At 39.2% G+C, this 21,401-nt stretch overlaps 1 protein-coding gene across 1 annotated transcript in view; it reads left to right on the plus strand.

Annotated features, from left to right (window-relative positions):
- The window catches only part of cul4b (cullin 4B), a 57,139-nt gene extending 39,549 nt beyond the window's left edge, over nt 1-17,590 (plus strand). Inside the window, exons 14-20 of the mRNA XM_073058094.1 lie at nt 3,109-3,194; nt 7,031-7,138; nt 11,157-11,270; nt 13,945-14,050; nt 14,617-14,789; nt 15,861-16,013; nt 16,262-17,590. Coding sequence (XP_072914195.1) covers nt 3,109-3,194; nt 7,031-7,138; nt 11,157-11,270; nt 13,945-14,050; nt 14,617-14,789; nt 15,861-16,013; nt 16,262-16,357 — 836 coding nt within the window. The 3' untranslated portion in view covers nt 16,358-17,590. The remainder of the gene's footprint in view (nt 1-3,108; nt 3,195-7,030; nt 7,139-11,156; nt 11,271-13,944; nt 14,051-14,616; nt 14,790-15,860; nt 16,014-16,261) is intronic.
- Nucleotides 17,591-21,401: the final 3,811 nt, after the last annotated feature.

A 21,401-nucleotide genomic window follows, 5' to 3' on the forward strand; every position in this document is an offset into this window, starting at 1 on the left:
TATTCTCTACAAAAAGGTGAGAGAAGTGACTCACAAGTATAGGGGCATCTCCCTATTGAATGTTGGCAAAGTCATTGCACGAATTGTGTTGGTCTGCCTAGAGAAATTGGCTGAACATGTCTTCCCAAAGTCACAGAGTGGCTTCCATGCTAGAAGGTGAAATGTGGATGTGATTTTGTCTCTCTAGCGACTCCAGGAGAAGTGCAGAGATGAAAAGAAGCCCCTCTGCATTGCATTTATTGATCTCACCAAGGCATTTGACTCTGTCAGCAGAGACAGGCTATTTCAGATCCCCACCAAGGTAGGCTGCCTGCCAAAACTACAGAGTATGATTAACTCCTTCCACAACAACATGGAGGGAACTGTGCAGCACCCTCTTCATAGCCCTTTGATATAAACAGTGGCATTAAGCAAGGCTGTGTTCTCACTTCAACGCTCTTCGACATCTTTGCCCTTCCTCTGAGGCACACATTTGGCACTGTAACAGAGGGGATATAGCTCCACACCAGATCAAGTGGCAGTGTTTTTTAACCTCACCTGCCCAAGAGCCAAAACCAAAATACGCAAGGCTCTGATCAGAAACGAGCTGTTTGCTGATGTTGCAAAACCCTCCTGCAGCAGCACCTCCAGAGCTTGATGGATCACTTTTCCCAGACCTGCAAGGAATTTGGTCTATCAGCCTGAAATTGACAAACTTCTTTGGACAAGTCGTGAGGGTACCACCAGTCATTAGCACTGATAACTACAAACTGGATGTAGTTCCATCAGTTCACATGCCTGAGGTTCATTATTGGCAACTTCTTGGATTCAAAAATTGACGAGCACATTGGAAAGTCTGCAACAACTCTTGTCTGACAAGAGTCTGGGAAAACTACAGGCTCTCAAAAAAATGGCAATGTTCAACTCCTTTGTCACCAGTACACAGCTGTACAACAGCGTGATCTGGACAACATGCACTAAACAGGAGAGAAGCCTCAACACCTTTCATTTAAGGGCTCTTTGTCACACATTGGGCATCTTGTGGAGAGAGGGAGTATCTGATGCTGAGGTTCTCTCTCGTGCTGGCCTCACACTGGCTGGGCCATGTCTGCTGCTTGCAGGATGGCTGTATCCCAAAAGGGATCCTCCACAATGAGCTGGCTTCAGGCAATTTGCTACAAGGGGTGATGGATAAGTTTGTGGCCTAAGGTAGAAGGAGTCCATTGTAGAAAACCTAGCACATTTATTTTTCAACTTAGTCCCCTCCTATAGTTACACACTTAGTCCAGCAGTCATGGAGCATACAGATCTTGGACCTCCAGAAAGTGTCCAAAGCAGGGGTGATTGATAAGTTTGTGGTCTAAGGTAGAAGGAGATGAGTTATACAGCTCTTGTTACATGCACGTGCAGTTCAACTCTTTGAGTGATTATGCAGAAAGTTTGAAGTTAATAACTCATCAGGGGTGATTGATAAGTTCATGGCCTAAGGTGGAAGGACATGAGTTATTAATTTAAAACTTTCTGCATAATCACTCATGGAGTTGAACTGCTCATGCATGTAATGAGACCTGTATAACTCATCTCCTTCTACCTTAGACCACAAACTTATCAATCACCCCTGCTGTGGACACTTTCTGGAGGTCCAAGATCTGTATGCTTCACGTCCGCTGGATTAAATGTGTAAGTGTAGGAGGGGACTATGTTGAAAAATAAATGTGCTAGGTTTTCTAAAACTGACTCCTTCTACCTTAGGCCACGAACATATCAATCACTCATCGTACAAGGATATCTGCAAATGGGACGTGAATTCACTGGAGATCAATGTTGAGACCTGGGAGGATCTTGCAACCAACCACATCAGAAGCAGAAGCGCTCTGAAACAACAAATCGAGGAAATTTCTACTACTTTCAGGAATGACAAATGGGCCCATATAAAGGAACACTGATTCTCCTGCAGAGCTGAGACTATGTATAGATGCAACCTTTGCAGCGAGACTGCCACTCTTGCATTGGTCTCACCAGCACTGTGCCAACAATGTAGGTAGATAGGACACAACATCCATGGTCAACCTCCACCAAAGGAGAGCCACACACTGTCAATCAAAACGATACATCAGTGTACACTGATGAAATTCCTCTGTCAATAATTAAAATAAATGATGTTATTTAAATGGTGGTTTGTCTCTATACCTCTTTAATTATTTTCTTGAAACTTTGGCTAAATGGGCCAAAATGTACTGTTCTTAGTGTGTCCCAATTAACCAGGATCTGCTGTTTGATGTGTAATCATTTCTGAGATTTAAGAGTCAACTCCTTTGACCTCCAGTTGGATGGTGTTGGTTAGATTTTTACATGTAGCCTTAATGTCTCTAAAAGGATTATCCCCTTGCTCACAGCTTCAGAATAGACTCTAAGGAAAGGTGAGCATTTGAGCTGATAGTGTCAGGTTTCTTGAGATCCTTCACTGCTTTGTCATCAGGTGGTGTAATTGGTACCAAAAAATGTTTCTCTATAGTTGGTGTACAAATTTATTTGATTGAATGGAAACTCTGCCATTGGTCAGTTAGGACATGAAATGTTTCAAATTCTAGTTGGAGGAATAGTGGCCTCTTTATTAGGTACCGTAGATAGCTAATAAAAGGCCTGTTAATTGTACGTTTGTACCCATTTGTATGTTTGTATTAAAATCCCAGTAGATTGGCAGTTCCTGAGATACTCAGACCATCCCATCTGACACCAACATTCATTTCACAAAGTTACTTAGATCACATTTTTTCCCCATTCTGATGTTTGTTCTGAGCAAATGAACCTCTTGATCATGTCTGTATACTTGTATGCTTTGAGTTGATACCAAATGATTTGACTGACTAGATATTTATATTAATAACAAGTCACTGTGTATATTGTACATTCCTTCTCATGAATAATACAACCGGCTGAACTTAAGTATTCCACCAATGTTGGGTGACTTAATACCAAACAATTTGTTTCATCCTTTTTCGCCTAGGATTATTGCAATAAATTATCTCAGATAAAGAAATAACACTATTAAATCTTAGAAATGATCACACGTCCAATGCATGTTTATTACTACTGGCTAATCTGTTGCTATTTTTGTTTGTTTTTAAGAATGTGGAGCTGCATTCACCAGCAAATTGGAAGGAATGTTCAGAGACATGGAGCTCTCAAAAGATATTATGATCCAGTTTAAACAGGTATTTCATTTTCATTTAGATGGTGCATTTTGTACAAGCATGTGTTTTAACATTTGTGATTACTTGAAACATATCAGGAGCTTATTTTAAGGTTCTTACTGTATTTTCTCTGTATTATTAATGAATCCACATGTCTAGATGGTGTTATACCATAGTACTGTTCCTGTTTGTGTTATCCTTTCCTGCCTTCACTATATCTATTTCTTGCTTTCTTCCCAATTTTCTCCTCGTTGTCCTCCTGTGGCCATTGATTCAGTTTTGAAAAAATTGAACTTCTAGCTTTGTATCGGAAATTTAATTTTTTGAAAAATATAGATTTAAGACCATAAGACATAGATGCAGAATTAGGCCATTTGGGCCAGTGAGTCTGCTTCACCATTCAATCATAGCTGATCCTTTTGTCCCCCTCCTCAGTCCCACTCCCCAGCCTTTTCCTTGTAACCTTTGATGCCGTGTCCAATCAAGAGCATGCTGTACCTTAAATACACCCAACAACCATGCCTCCACAACTGCCTACAGTAACAAATCTACAAATTCACCACCCTATGGCTGAAGAAATTTTTCCACATCCCTGTTTTAAATGGATGCCCTTCTATCCTGGGGCTATGCCCACTTGTCCTAGACTCCACCACCATGGGAAACATCCTTCTCACATCTTCCCTGTCTAGGCCTTGCAACATTCGAAAGGTTTCAATGTGATTTTCCCCCCTCATCCTTCCAAATTCCAGTGAGTGCAGACCCAGACTTATCAAAAGTTCCTCATATGATAACCCTTACATTCCCGGAATCATCCTTGTGCACCTCTTCTGAAACCTCTCCAATGCCAGCATATCTTTCCTTAGATGAGGAGCTCAGAACTATTCACGATACCCAAGGTGAGGTCTCACCAGTGCCTTATAAAGCCTCAGCATCACGTCCCTGCTCTGTATTGTGGACCTCTTGAAATGAATGCTAACATTGCATTTGTCTTCCTCACCACCAACCCTACCTGCAAGCTAACTTTTAGGGTATTCTGCACAAGGATTTGCAAATCCTTCTGCATCTCGGATTTTTGGATATTCTCCCCGTTTAGAAAACAGTTTGCACATTTATTTCCACAACCAAAGTGCATGACCATGTATTTTCCAAAATTATATTTCAATCGCTACTCTCTTGCCCATTCTTCTAATCTGTCTAAATCCTTCTGCAGCCTACCTGTTTCTTCAACACGACCTGCCCTCCACCAGTCTTGGTATCATCTCCAAACCTGGCAAAAAAAGCCATCTATTCTATCATCTAAGTCATTGATACACAGCATAAAAAGAAGCAGTCCCAACACCACTAGACACTGACAGCCAACCAGAAAAGGATCCTTTTATTCCCACTCACTGCCTCCTACCAATCAGCCAGTGCTCTAAACATGCCAGTAGCTTCCCTGTAGTGCCATGGATTCTTAACGTGGTAGGCAGCCTCATGTGTGCTGCCTTGTCAAAGGTTTTCTGAAAGTCCAAATATACAACATTCATTGCATCCCCGTTATCTATCCTACATGTAATCTCCTCAAAGAATCCCAACAGTTCATCAGGGAAGATTTTCCCAGAAGGAAGCCATGCTGACTTTGTCCTATCTTGTCCTGTGTCACCAAGTATTCCATAACCTCATCCTTAACAGTTAACTCCAATATCTTCCCAACCACTGAGGTCAGGCTAACTGGTCTGTAATTTCCTTTCTTAAAGATGGAGTGACATTTACAGTTTTCTAGTCCTTTGACACCAGGCCAGAGTCCATTACTAATGCCTCCACAATCTTGGCCGCTGCCTCTTTCATAACCCTAGGGTGCAGTTCATGTGGTCCGAGTGACTTGTGTTCCCTTAGGACTTTCAGCTTTTTGAGCACCTTCTCCCTCATAATAGTAAGTGCACTCATTTCTCTTCCCTTGCACCCTTCAACATCTGGCATATTGTTAGTGTCTTTCATTCAACCAACTCACCCTGCTAGCTGCAGTAATGTCGTATCATCTGCCTGCCCTTCCTGATAGTCTGACTGCATGCCATCTTTGCTTTTTTTTAAACCCTCTGTCCTATTCTGAGTCCCTTCACTCTGGTTCCTACCCCCCTGCTAAGTTAGTTTGAACTCTCCCCAACAGCTCTAACAAACCTGCTCGTGAGTTTATTGGTCCTCCTCGGGTTCAGGTGCAGCTCGTCACTTTTGATCAGGTCATACCTCACCTGAAAGAGATCCCAATGATCCAAGAACCTGAAGCCCTGCCCCCTGCACCTGCATCTCAGCCACACATCATCCTGTTTCTACCATCGCTGGCATGTGGCACAGGCAGCAATCCAGAAGTTACGATCCAGGGCATCCTGCTTCACAGCTTTGCACTTGGCTCTCTCAATTCTTTTCAGGACCTCTTTGCTTTTGCTCTTTACAATATGTACCGAGACTTCTGGCTGTTCTCCTTTCCTCTCCAAAATGTAGTGGACGCAATCTGAGACCTCCCTGCCCCTGGCACCTGGGAGGCCATTGGGGTGTCTCATTCACATCCACATAATCTTCTCGTACAAAAGCGGGATGAACTCAGCAAGTCGGGTAGCATCCGTTGAAATCAATGGATTTCAACGGATGCTGCCTGACCTGCTGAGTTCATCCAGCTTTTGTACGTGTTGATTTGACCACAGCATCTGCAGTGTACTTTGTGTTTACACATAATCTTCTGTCTGTTCCCCAACTATCGAGTCCTATCACTACCTCTCCCCTCTTTTTCTTCTGCACCACAGACAAATGCTGAGTGCCAGTAATTGGTTCGTCGTGGCATTACCCTGGGAGGTCATCCCTCATAACAGTATCCAGAGCAATATACTTATTGAGGGAAATGGCCACAGGAGTACTCTGCGCTGTCGATTCACCTTTCCGTTTCTCCTGACTGTCACCCAGCTACTCACCTCCTGCAGCTTCAGGGTGACTACTTCCCTGTAACTCCGATTGATGGTTTCCTTACTCTCCCGTATAAACTGAAGGTCATCCAGCTGCTGCTCCAGATTCCTAACACAGTCTTCAAGGAGCTGCAGCTAGATGTACGTCATGCAGACTTAGTTCCCTGGGAGACTCCGGGTCTCCCAGGACTCCCAACACCCAGCATGAAGAGCACACAACAGTTGTTTACTACACTAAGTACAGTAAGAGGGGGAAAAAGGGAAATTTAACAGAAGCTTACCCAGAGCCAATGGCTCTTTTGAGCCAAAGCCTGATAGTCCTCCTCTCACCACTGGCCTACTCCCAACAATGACCCCTCCGCTTGTCCCTTCTGTACTTTTAAACAAGTGCTGCCAAACAAAGTGCGGGAAACCTCGTCACTATGGCTTGCTCCTGCTGCTGATTGGGTCACTGGAGTTTAAGTGATGTTTATTGTCTTAATATCATCAATGTAATTATGTATATGAGAAATTACTTAATAAATGTATAGAACTCAAAATGGTCATGCTGAACTTTAAAAATTAATAGTTAGGCCTCAGCTGTGCAATTGTGCACAAAATAGGATACCAATGCCCAAAAATATTAAAGAAGCGGTGATTCAGGATGAAATTGGATATGAATTTGTTATCAGAGCAAACTTAAGCAAATAAGGATTGTCTGCTTTGATTGTAAATTAAGGTAAGAACCATTCAATGCTGATCTTGATAGTAATAACTTAAGATATGGCAATTGAGAGAGCATAGATTTCATGAATACAGTATTACAGATGTTGATGGTTTAGAGATCTTGTGTTTGTTTACTTTTGATATGTCAGTGTTCAAGTAAGAAGTTTAGATCTTGATCTAACTATTGTATGGATTATTGTTAATCTTTATTATTCCCAGTACATGCAAAATCAGAACATACCTGGGAATCTTGAACTGACTGTAAACATCCTCACAATGGGTTACTGGCCAACATACGTGCCCATGGAAGTTCATTTGCCTCTGGAGGTTAGTGTATTATGTTAATTTTGAATAAATTGATCATAGAGTAACATGCTGCAGAAATTTTCCCTCCAGTTCTCTGAGCCGGCGCCTAATGATCAAGCACCCATTCACACCAATTCATTGTTATTCTTTCTGCATTCCCATCATATCCCAGTATATCACGGGTAAAGCCCTCCCAGCCATTGAGCACATTTACATGAAATGCTGTCATAGGAAAGCATCATCCATCATCAGAGATAACCATCACCCAGGTCATGTTCTCTTCTTGCTGTTACCATCGGTTAAAGCTTCAAGAACCTCAAGACTTGCACCAACAGGTTCAAGAACAGTTACTACCCTTGAACTGTCAGGCTCTTGAATAAAAGGGGATAACTACACTCAATTGCCCCATCATTGAAATGTTCCAACAACCAATGATCTTACTGTAAGGACTTTTTAATCTCATCTCACGTTCTCTTTATTTATTGCTATTTATTTATATTTGTATTTGCACAGTTTATTGTCTTCTGTACTCTGGTTAATCTGTCAGTGATCCTGTTACGGTGACTATTCTATAGATTTGCTGATAGTGCCCACAGGAAAAGGATTTCAGGCATGTATTTGGTGACATATTTACTTTGAACTTTGAACCTCTTAATTACACACTACATAAGAACATAAGAAATAGGAGCAGGAGTGGCCCATCAAGCCTATCCCACCATTCAATAAGATCATGGCTGATCTGTCCGTAAACTCAGCTCCATCTACCTGCCTTTTCCCCATAACCTTTAATTCCCCTATGTAAAACTCTATCTTACTGTATCTTAAATATATTTAGTGAAGAAGCCTACAGATTCACCACTCTTCCTGAATCTTGAGGCAATGTACCCTTAGCTCTAGTCTCACCTACCAATGGAAACAACTCTTCTACTTCTATCTTATCTATCCCTTTCAAAAATGTGTATGTTTCTATAAGATCCCCTCTCATTCTTCTGAACTCCAGAGAGTATAGCCCCAGGCGACGCAATCTCTCCTCATTGGTTAACCCCTTCATCTCTGGAATCAATCTGGTGAACCTCCTCTGCACTGCCTCCAAAGCCAGTATATCCTTCCTCAAGTATGGAGACCAGAACTGCACACAGTACTCCGGGTGCAGCCTCACCAGTACCCTGTATAGTTGCAGCATGACCACCTTGCTCTTGAATTCAGTCCCTCTAGCAATGAAGGCCAACTTTCCGTTTGCCGCCTTAATAACCTGTTGTACCTGCAAGCCAACTTTTTGTGATTCATGAACAAGCACTCCCAAGTCCCTCTGCACAACAGCATGCTGCAATCTTTCACCATTTAAATAATAATCTGCTCTTCTATTATTCCTTCCAAAGTGGATGATCTCGCATTTACCAACGTGGTATTCCATTGGGGCCAGACCTTGGCCCACTCACTTAACCTATCTATATCCCTCTGCGGACTCTCCACCTCCTCTGTACAATTTGCTTTTCCTCTCAGTGTAGTGTCATCAGCAAATTTTGCTACACTACACTCAGTCCCCTCTTCCAAATCATCAATGTAAATGGTAAACAGCTGCGGGCCAAGCACCGACCCCTGCGGTACCCCACTCACCACAGACTGCCAACCGGAGAAACACCCATTTATACCAACTCTCTGCCTTCTATTGATTAACCAATCCACTATCCATGCCAATACACTTCTTCCGACTCCATGCATCTGTATCTTATTTATAAGTCTCTTGTGCGGCACCTTATCGAACACCTTCTGGAAATCCAAGTATACGACAGCCACCTGTTCCCCTCTATCCACTGCACTCATTATGTCCTCAAAGAACTCCAGTAAGTTGTCAAACAGGACCTGCCCTTTCTGAATCCATGTGGCGCCTGTCTATTGGAACCACTCCTTTCTAAATGTTTTGCTATTTCTTCCTTAATGACAGCTTCAAGCATTTTCCTGACTACAGATGTTAAGCTAACTGGCCTATAGTTGCCCTTCTTTTGCCTACATCCTTTTTTAAAAAGTGGCATGACATTTGCTGTCTTCCAATCCGCCAGGACCTGCCCAGAGTCTAGAGAGTTTTGGTAAATGATTACCAACGCATTGTCTACAAATACTTACATTGTCTTCAAATTGAATTGGAACTGATATTATTGGAAGAACACAAGTTAGGGAGAATAACTACATTTGATTCTGAAGTCTGCAAGTAGTTTAATATTGTAGGTTTTGTCTCCTCTTCTGTCCGAATCAGGGGTTCTTAACCTTTATTTATGCCATAGACTCCTTTGGGAGTTCAGTGAAGCCTTTGGACCCCTTCTAAAAATAAAATATTTAAAAATATAAAATATGCTGGATTACAAAAGAAACCAATTTATATTGAATTAGAGATGTCAAAATATAAAAAGGTTATTTAATGTGTTAATAGACAATAGTAATATATGTCCTTAATGCATTAAATAGCAAGACTATATATTTAAAATATAGGCAAATTAAAAGTAAATCTTATTTTTTAAAGAAACAATAGTGTGAAGGCATAACAGTAATTGAAGGAAATACTAAATTTCAGATGGAGGTTACCAAAAATAAATATGTAATTTTTTTTCCCATCAAAGTTCATAGACTCCCAGTTAAGAACCCGTGGTCTGAATGTATACAACTCATATTATAAATAGATAGAACAAAAATATTTTGGAAAATTGACTTGTCCGGTCTGTAGAACTTGGCCTACAGAGTGTCATTCAGTCATTTGAGTATTAGTTGTGATTTAGTGATGCAGTAAGTGCTTTTATGAACCAAGTCTCTGTGCTGAAAAATTCATTAGTAGTCTATGGGTACAGTAGTCTTTGCAGATCATTTCAACTGGATTTTGAAATTTGCATTAATTTAAATGAGGTCTATTTAACTTAAATTTACACGGTGTAATTATCATGATTGAACAGAATTTAAATTGTTTCTTTGAACTCTGTTTATTGCCAGACTATCTGAAATTATTTAATACGTTCATGAATGTTGGAGAATGGCAAAGAATTGAAGAAACATGATTTGAGTGCAATTTTGCTTTTATTGAAATATGGATTTGTTTTTCCTCAATGTCAAATACAATGACAATGCTCTAACTAGAGCAAGAGCATTCACCCATGTAGATACAAGTTTCCTTGGAAACCAACCTGATCTTCTCAATAACTGACATAGCAGCATTTGTGATAGAGTCCACTGTACGCAAGCTCTAAACTTAAGTGAAGACTTTAAGCCCTATCCAACCTAAGTATTTATGAGTATCCTTGCTTCAGGGAGATCATACTGTATTAAGCTACCCTTCAAGCACTAGTTTACTACACTGTTTAGTCTCCACGGTGCAGTTTAGCTGTTAATCACTATTTGGAGGCTGATACATGTTTAATTTAGAAGAATAATCCTTGACTTAAAACTCTGAGGGTTTCTGACTTGCAACAGGTTTCTAAATTACAGAAGGCTTTTAGACTACAAAGAATTTCCAAAAACAGATACAGATCTAACAACAAAAGGATATGCCAATGCTTGCAAATGAACGAGATATCTGTCACAGAAACCGAAGGCTGAGGAATGAATTCTAGATATTTCTGTCATTCCACCTTGTCATTCCTAACAATCCTGACTGCTTTCTAATACTTTGGCTGTTATGCTACCAGTTGACACATCTGCATGTGATGTCTTTCAGTTACGTTCATTAGGCCAGATGAATGCAATGTTTAATTAGTCCAGCATGGACCCATTATTTCTCTTGATTAAATAATGGGCCAATGAGAACTTCATTATTCTCTTGTTTACTACAAGAGGCTGAGCAAGGAGTATTTGTTGGAAGTTTAACTAAATCAGAAACAACTCTTTAACCCTTGGATACTCTGCTGGAAAGCTGAGGTTACCAATAAGTCTCTTGGGCTGTGGAAAGTGAATTTCCATCACACACTAAACTACTAGATACATTGCCATGTGAACACAAATGGATTTGCAGGGTTTTATGTATTACTCAAATATTACTCCTTGTTTTTTTGTGTAGATGGTGAAACTTCAGGAGATTTTTAAGACCTTTTATCTGGGCAAGCACAGTGGTAGGAAGTTACAGTGGCAGTCAACGTTGGGTCATTGCGTACTGAAAGCAGAATTTAAAGAGGTATGTTTCAAAATCTGGACTTTTAATTAAGTTATTAAGCTAGCTGCTGAAATAATTATTTATGAAGTTTAATTAATTTGGTGAATCTGAGCTCGAAGCATGTTTGTTTTCTATGTATTCGCTTTGTGGTATTTCAAGGATCATATCAAGGATTTCATCTCAGTTCCAGAATTTTAAACTAATAATCTGTGCTGATTAAAAACTTTTCACATATTGGTTGCTTGTCAGACTTAGCAGTTTTTCATTAATTTCTTTTGCTCTACTGCAAATGCAAGAAAATGGATCTCAGGGTGGTATAGAGTGATATAAATATTTTGAACTTTGAACTCAATCCAGTTTCTTGGGTTTCAACACACATAGGTCCGTCAGGATGGATTGTGTTGAAAGTTGATGGATTCAGTGGAAGCCTGCAGGCACTACATGTAGGTGCATTATTAGGCCAGAATGATAGGTTTACTTGGTAACTGACTAACATTAAAATGCTTGAGAAAAGGATTGCTAAAATGGAAGGTGCATGATCTTTTTGCACAGGTAATTCACAAATGCTGTTGCTCAAGATGTTTTCTTTCCATATGATGTTTACTCTAGCAAAGACCAAAACAATCTAGTTGACAGTTACAACATTTCCTGTGCCTGACAGGATATGCCATTGCAGTATTTATTTTATATGAAAAAGCTTCTTAAGCCCTGCAACTATCCAGTGATGACTTGCAGAAAAACATGTCAGTAGACTTAGAAAGCTATGAATGATCCTGGGATGGACTGTATAGTACACTCAGCCCTTGTATCCAGAGATACCGGCTATGTGACAGACGCACTGCCGTCTGGCTGGTCGGAGGACACACCACACGCCAATCAACATTTGGTCCCTCCCAACTAATCAATGCACACCTAAATTATTGGTCACCTTAATTGGATTATCTTGCCCAGCCCCATGCTATAAAAGGTGAGACATGTGCCTGGCTCAGTCTCTCTTACAGACCACCTCATTGAAGGTAAGTGCATTGATTTATGTTAGGGAAGGTCTATCGGTTGTCCTGGTAAGGGAGCCGCAGCTATCCATGGTCAAGGGGGTTAGCTGTCGTAGTGCTTTTCCCTTGTTCTTTGTATGTGTAACTGTACCCTGTCCCCACACCGCTTTCTGTGTATTGTACAGCCGACCCGACCTTCCCCACACGTGTTAACCCTAAGCGTTTTTTGTTAGAATATTGTAGTTGCTTGTGTTGACCCGACTTCCCCTTGTAAATAAATTCCTTATTATTAAAACTGTGTGTCCAGTCCTCTACTATTGAGAATCAAAGAACCAGTTATTTTTCCATCACAACAGCCCTCCTTATCCGCAGATTTAACCAACCGCGGAGCAGGAAAATCCGGAAGTTTTCTCTCCAGCACGAGTTGTTTGAGACTGTTTTTTCTTGTCATTTTCCCCTAAACAATACAGTATAACAACTATTTACATAGTATTAACATTGTATTAGGTATTATAAGTAATTGAGAGATGATTTAAAAGTATAGGCACTCCCCAGGTTATGAACGAGTTCTGTTCCTGAGTCCGTCTTCAAGTTGGATTTGAAGTCGGAACGGCTACATCCGGTATTATGTGGCCTCAGTTAGAAAAACGTTTGTCTTAGTATATAGTATATATTTTACCTTTCTATGCATATAAAACACTTAAGAAACATATGTATTTCAATAATTAAACCACTGCGTTGCTTAGTAATAATTGTAGCTTTCATCGGGGCAGGGCCTTTCAAATGCTCCATTAAAATTGTTCCGATCGTTGACCGACTGTAGTCTAACACTTTTCCATTGACCGATGGCGCTTCACCTCTTTCTGATTGCTTTATTACTTCCACTTAATTTTCAATCGTGATCGTGATTATTTTCGTGAACAGAAACCCTGCGGATTCAGAGCTGCGCAAGGTCCTAAAGTCCACTGTACTGATACATGTTAAATAAGGTCCGGTGTTCCGCTGGGTCCTAAAGACCACCATATTGAGACAGGTTAAATAAAGGACTTGAGCATCCGCGTTTTTTGGTATCTGCGGAAGGTTCCGGAACCAATCCCCTGCGAATAAGGAGGGTCAACTGTATATACTGCACTCAAGGTCGTGAGAATATTTGAAGGAAGGCATTTATAGAATTACTGTTGAATAATTCTCCACATTATCACTTACTTGTAAATTCAAGTGGTTGCTTTAAATGCCTTAATATTTTTTCCAGAGGTAACGTGACATGTGTTTTGAAGTTTGGAATGAAGACAATTTTTGACACCAATGGAAAAGTTATAAAACTGAAACTGGCTCATTGCCAACCTCAGCGGAGCCTCCCAACTTGCACTTTCTACCTTATAGCAGAGAATGCATGGCACCATTTCTAATTTGAACCTGGAGATTGCCCATTGCCATCTTAGTGCTTTCCAAGCCTACAGTGCACACATCCTGTGAATATTTTTTTAAGTTGCATTTACTGACAATTAGCCTATTTAAGGACATATGATTATTCATTACATATGTATTTCTATCTTCATTTTAACAGGGCAAATTACAGGATTGAATTCATCCATTTTCTGAACCTATATAACTCAATTTATATGTTAAAAATTGGATAAATTGTTACAACATTTTAATAAAGGAAATAGCATTTTTATAAATGTTTTCTCCTTTTATGATAGGGTAAGAAAGAGCTTCAAGTGTCACTTTTCCAAACACTGGTTCTACTCATGTTTAATGAAGGGGAAGAGTTCAGTTTGGAGGAAATTAAAACTGCTACTGGAATAGGTTTGTGTTTTTTTTCCCCCCAGAATGAAATATGTAGCTGTAGAAGATGTCCAGAAGTATTCTTTTGTAAAACTGGATTTTAAAAAAATGGAGAAATATATTTCTAAGAAAGCAAATGTCAGAAACTTGTATTTGTCATTCTCCAATAAAATGTGTGATAGAACAATTATTTAAATACTGGAATAATTAATCAGTTTTCTTGTAAATATGCTCTAAATATTTTAAAAAATTGGTTGGTTTATACTGGTTAGGTGATCTGAGTTGAGGCTGCTTATTAAAATACATAATTTAACTTGAGCAGTGCAAAAGGGAAAAAAAACATTTCTTTTTCTGTTGTCTGGTGAATTTTTTGAAATTAAGTGTCCATTGTAATATTGAGATTAGATGAGACCAGAATTATTGTGACTTTTTGAAAAGCTTGCTCTCATTCACTGTCTTGGCTCAGAAGAAAATGGCCAATTACACAAAATACTGGAGGATGTCTTAAGTATAATTATGAGAAGGTGGGAGGGACAGATGTCTCAAATATTGTATAAAGTTATTAATTATGAAAATTTTATCATCAGAGGACGGAGAATTACGAAGAACATTACAGTCATTGGCATGTGGCAAAGCACGTGTATTGACCAAGACTCCGAAAAGCAAAGATGTAGAAGACTATGATAAGTTCACCTGTAATGATGATTTCAAACATAAGTTGTTCAGGATCAAGATTAACCAGATCCAGATGAAAGAAACGGTACACAAATCCCCTCATTTCTTGAGAGGGCTACCAATTAAAATACATAAACACTAATTGTGTAATGTTGATGTGAATGGTTTTAACGGTTGGAGGTACAAGAAATGCTAGTGTTGGAGAATGGAGTATTTTTAAGGCACCTAATCATGCTATATCAAAGCAGTGGCTCAGATCCAGATCATAAATTATCCCATTAATGAAGCATTGCAGGCTTATTTTTAGCCATTTGCAAGACTGTTTTTGTTAATACTTACTAAATTCTGCTAAAGAACTTTACAATTTTTTTTGCTTCCCTCATTCCGCATAATCTACAAAAGTGAAAGACAGGTTTTTTTAAAAAGAATTTTTAATCACATTTTCTTGTTTCCTCCTTATACTTTTCCTGAATACTGGTGTGTAGTAGCATATGTTCCTTCATTATAATTCACAACTGGCCATTCTGGATGTTTGAGCCTGCACAGTTAATGCCGGCAGGTTTTTATAACAATTATATTTTTTCATTATTAAATATATACATTCATATTTATATTAGATTTCTTCCTTGTAAAAGAACACACTATTTACCACTTAACTCTTGTATATTAATGCAAATAGTTTCGTTCAGCTCATTGGGCATATTAAAATTAATTTATTTGGCATTGAGGATACTATCAAAATGCTGAGAACTGCATTGACATAAACTGTCATAACCAGTTGAGGAACTAGGAAAATTTGGAAAACCCAATTTCAAAGGGAATTTAAAGAAAAACTTCTAGCTTTCAAAATGGAATTAATAAATTTTATATTTATCTCGTCCATCACTTTCGATAGCCAATGCCTAAAGTTAAATCAAACCATTCTTAACCATCCCAATTCCTTACCATCTTCAATGTTTTACCATATTTAGGGCACTATAGAAATACAAGAAAATTGTGGAAAGTTTAGTTCAATCACTGCTTTTGTAAAAGTTTTTTAATATCCCTTGACTATATTTTCCTTTTCAAACATTACTTCCATTTAATTCTAGTATTAATAAGATTAGCCTGATCATATTATCTTTCAAGTATTGCAACTGTAACACTTTTTTTGTAGGTTGAAGAGCAGGCCAGCACCACTGAGAGGGTATTCCAAGATAGGCAGTATCAAATAGATGCTGCTATTGTGCGAATCATGAAAATGAGAAAAACTTTGAGCCACAATCTTCTTGTATCTGAAGTATATAACCAGCTGAAATTTCCAGTCAAGGTATGTATTACGAATATTTTACTTAATTGATTTGTCAATGTAATTTTTCACCCTCAAACTGTAAAGAGATAATCACGTTTGTGAATTACTAGGCATTATGTGGGTGGATGCAGGAAATGTGGTTATGTTCCTTGTCGGCCATCAGTTGAGAAACCATTAATTCTGTTAAATGAAATCAGAGTTAGGCACAGTCCATCATGCTATAATTTTCTGCCATATTAATAATATTTCCTGTTTTTTTCTTTCAGCCTGCTGATCTAAAGAAAAGAATTGAGAGTTTAATTGACAGGGACTACATGGAGAGAGACAAAGAAAATACCAACCAATACAACTATGTGGCATAGAATTTCAGATGAAGACAAACTTCATCAAGCACTTCAAAATTTGGGTGATCAATAGCTTAGTGCTATGATGCTGATCCCAGTAAATGAGTTTTTAGTTGGTATTGCTGAGAAATATATGGAAGATGGCATTACTGAAATAAATGGGAGAGAACTTCTCTGAAGGAAAATGCACCCACCCAGAGAGTACTTTGTGAATCTCTGCTAATGCTATTGGACTTCAACATGTTTGAGGTAGCAGTGGTCACCAAAACCAAGTGTGACCCCTCCCCCTGTTTCAAACTAACATTTGGTAATTGTGAAGAACGGATGCAATTCTAAGCTGCACCTCATCAGTACACCTCATCAGTTTTATCTTCTTGATTAGCCACAGCATTGTCGAATTGTTTTGAGTTGTGTCCATGTTTATTGGAGGGAGAGCTTGTTTTATTTTTCTCTTTTTCTTGTAAATGAGCACGAGTCTTCAAAGCTACTTAATCTCATTAGGCATCCCACTAGTGTCATGCACACTTGAAACTACATTGAAAGAAGCCTAATTGCTCACTATTTCTGAAAGTTTATTTTAACATTAATTTTAGTATTGCAATGGAATAATCGGTATCAATCCCTAGTTGTGAACATTATCTTTACATGTTTTATTTTACAAATATGGATTTTGTTCAGTTTTTGCCAGCATTTTTGACAACAAAGGAGGTGCCAAAATGGAACATGGGTAATAAACTATTGTCTGTAATGCAGTGATGTCTGTTTTGTATTTTGACCCTGCTGGAAATTTCCAAAGCATTTGCCATGTTGTATTTATCATTTATCACAACAGTAATAGATTTAACCACTGAGAATGCAGCAACATTTGGAGATTTATGGCCGGACATAACCTTTATCAGGGTGTGGACTGCAAAAATAGTTTTTTTTTCAACCTTTACTCAGCTTGGGTTGTGTAAAATCTTGCTCGTTTCCTGTACTATTAAACCTTTTTACTTTGGAGGGGAGGAATAGGGGGAAGAACCTGATTTAAAAAAAAGTCTGTTAAACTGCTCAGTTCTTTGGCGAATGTGAAAATTAAACATCAAATGCACAACAAGAAGCCTTTGTAATTACAAGCTTGCAACAGAGGTGCACAAAGACTACTGTGGCTTTTCCAAATAAAATTGTTATATATGTACATATGTGTCCCTTACCGAAAGTGAATGAGGTCCATATTCAAGGTTTTTGTGTTGAATAAATATTGAATAAAGAGTTTTTGTGTAATAAGTGTAATTAATTTCCCCTTTCTTTTCCAAGGTGATTAGGAGGTTTGGAAGAGTTTGTTAATTCTGCTGTAACTAAAGTCTCTGGAACTATGAATTAATTTGGTTTGGGGAAAATTAGTCAGGTTCTCCTTCAGAATGCTGACGGTACAAATTTCTGTTAGAAAGACCATTTTACTACTGGTTGCAAGTAGGGTTATCATTGGATAGAAAATAAAACCATACAGAATAAGAACAGGGCCTTCAGCCCACAATATTGTGTTAAACTAAATCCTTTTTACACAAATTCCATATCCTCCATTTTGAGTTTGTGGGTGTGAGAGAAAATCTGCACATTTCCTGTGAATTAACCCTCCCATCTTCAATGTAAGTCCCTTGGTATAAGATGTTTCAGCACTGGATAAAAGATTAACAACTGTCTATCATTTTATAAACTTGTATTAGATCTCCCCTCAGCCTCCACATGCTTCCTATAATGGCTGCAATAGTCCAAATCGGAGTTTTATAGGGCTAACTCTTGAACTCGGTGCCTCATGTAATAAAGGCAAATAATCAATACCACCTTACAAACTTGTGCAAACACTTTCAGGGAGCTAGTACTTGAACACCAGGATCCCATAAACACTTTAAGGGTTTTGTCATTAACTGTACTTGCCCTTCACATTTGATCGCCCAAAGTCCAACGCTTTAAATTGGGCCAGATTGAACTTTATCTCTCCACCCTTATCTGCAACTGATCTATAATCCTATTCTATCATTTTGGCAATTTTCAATATTAAAAGTTCAAAGTAAATTTGTTATAAAACCATGTATATGTCGTCATATACTACCCATTTTCTTGCAGGCATTCATAGATACAAAGAACTGTAGAATCAATGAAAAACTACACAGATGCTATTAATATGCATAAGAAGACAAAAGCTAATTATATTGAAAACATGAGTTTAAGTGTCCTTGAAAGTGGGTCCATAGGCTGTGGAATAATTCATTGTTGAGGCGAGTGAAGTTATCCATATTGATTCAGGAGCCTGATGGTAGAAGGGTAATAACTGTTACTGAACCTGGTGATTTGGGACCCAAGGGTCCTGTACCTCCTTCCCAATGGTAGCAGCGAGAAGAGAACGTGGACTGGATGATAGGGGTGTCTTTGATAACTGATGCTGCTTTCTTGTGGCAGCGGGCCTTGTAGATGTGCTCAATGGAGGGGAAGGCTTTTTCTATGATGGGCCTTATTCACTACTTTTTGTAGGCTTTTTCATGTGCATTGGTGATTTCATACCCAGCCATGATGCGACCAGTAAGGATAGCCTCCAGTGTGCACCTATACAAAGTTCTAGATGACATCCTGAATCTGCACACACTTATAGTTAAGTAGTGGCACTTACATGCTGGTCCTAGGATCAATCCTCTGAAATGATAACGCTGAGGAATTTAAAGTTACTCCCCCTCTCCACCACCAATCCCCTGACTGGTTCATAGATGTCTTGATTCTTCCTCTTGTAGTCAACAATCACCTCTTTGGTTTTGTTAACATTGAGTGAGAAATTGGTGTTGTGGCACCATTCAACAAGATATTCAATCATTCTACATGCTGATTTGTCATGACCTTGAATCTGTGTGGATAGGTCTTTATCAGCTTTGCACATCTGGACACTGCAATTTTTCCCCATTCTTCTTTACAAAACTGATCCAACTCTGTCAGATTGCATAGAGATAGTGAGGGAACAGCCCTTTTCAAGTCCAGCCACAAATTCTCAATTGGATTGAGGTCTGGACTCAAACTTGGCCACTACAAAACATTAACTTTGTTGTTTTTTAAAACAATCCTGTGCAGTTTTGGAGTCATTGTCTTGCTGGAAAACAAAGCTTTGCCCAAGTCACAGTTCTCTTGCAGACTACATCAGGTTTTCCTTCTGGTTTTCCCTGTATATTGTTGCATTAATTTTATCCTCTGCTTTAACAAGCCTTTCAGGGCCTGTGGAGTGAAGCATCCCCACAGCATGAAACAGCCGCCACCATGGTAGGAATGGTGTGTAGTGTTTGGTTTACGCTAACCAGCATTTAGTCTGATGGCCGAAAAGCTGAATTTTGCTTTTGTTAGACCATAGAACCTTTTTCCAGCTGACTTCAGAGTCTCCCACGTGCCTTCCGGCAAACTCTTGCTGAATTCTTTTTCAAACAGTGGCTTTCTCTTTTCCACACTTCCTATAAAACTGTGACTGGTGAAGCACCCGGGCAACAGATGTATGCACAGTCTCTCCCATCTCAGCCACTGAAGCTTGTAACTCCTCCAGAGTTGTCATAGGTCTCTTGGTGGCCTCCCACACTCGTCCCCTTCTTGCATGGTCACTCAGTTTTTGAGGACGGCCTGCTGTAGGCAAATTTACAACTGCCATATTCTTTCCATTTCTTGATGATTGACTTAACTGTACTCCAAGGGATATTCAGTGACTTGAAATTTTTCGTGTATAAATCTCCTGACTTGTGCTTTTCAATAACCTTTCCATGGAGTTGCTTGGAGTGTTCCTTTGTCTTCATGGTGTAATTTTTGCCAGGATACTGACTCACCAGCAGTTGGACTTTCCCGACACAGGTGTATTTTTACCAGTCAATTAAAACACCCTGACTGCACACATCTCCAAAACCAGTTCTCCATTTAACTAACTATGTGACTTCCAAAACCAATTGTCTGCACTAGTGATGATTTGGTGTGTCATATTAAAGGGGGAGAATACTTAAGCAATCAACTATTTTGTGTTTTATATTTGAATTAGTTGAGATCACTTTGCAGAGAACTGGTTTCCCTTTGACACGAAAGAGTCTTTTTCTGTTGATAAGTATAAAAAAACCAAATTAAATCCACTGTGATTCAATGTTATAAAACAATAAAATATGAAAACTTCCAAGGAGGGGCGAATACTGTTTATAGGTACCGTTTGTATATGTATATAATTATATTTATATATAAACTCCCATTGAGGCCAAAAGGTTTAATTGCTGTGGAAGATTTCTTACTCCTGCGAGGCGTCTTTTCTGTCAAGCAATTGGGATCACTCTGCCTGGCAGGGGAAACTCGTGACTGTGAAATAATCTCAGGTCTGGGAGCTCTTTAGTGGCACTAATAGGAATTGGTTCTGGTACTGCAGGAAGTGGTTCTGATAGCACTGGACACCTTCCTTCTTTCTTCTCCCAAATGCTCTTGGCATCATCTGGATGTGTTGGCATCCCAAACAGTGCATGGCAATCTCCTCCATTCACTGATCTATCCCAGCCACCATAGCTTCGAGCCAACACTTTCATTTTGACCATGTCTAGATGACAGGCATATAGTTCCTCTAAACCTTTAGCTGTCAGCCTGGATGGTACAATAAGTCTCAATCCCCAAGGGCAAGTTCCTTGAAAAATGGTAAAAATGGGGGAACTGGGATTTCTGCTGCACATTCCAACCATTTAGTATGGCCACATAGACCTGAGAGTGTGGGGTCCTTTCTGCATTCCCTTTGGAATATCTCTGCTATAATAGGGAAGATTTTCAATTTGCATTGGGGAGAATATGTCAAAAAGAGTGTTTTAGTTTGTAAATTTTTCAGATATTTCCTTTTCTCAGGGTAAGCAAGACAATCCATCAGCATTTCCATGATTAGTCAGCCTCTAGAATTCAATTTTGTAGTTGTGTCCTCCAAGAAATGGAGCCCATCTCAATATTCATGCTGCTGTTAGTGGAACACCCTTCTGTGGACTGAAAACGGACACCAGTAGCTGATGATTGGTAATGAGGGTAAACTCTCTCCAATACAAAT

The sequence above is a fragment of the Hemitrygon akajei genome, chromosome 10 (genome assembly GCF_048418815.1).
Source record: "Hemitrygon akajei chromosome 10, sHemAka1.3, whole genome shotgun sequence".
Taxonomy (NCBI): domain Eukaryota; kingdom Metazoa; phylum Chordata; class Chondrichthyes; order Myliobatiformes; family Dasyatidae; genus Hemitrygon; species Hemitrygon akajei.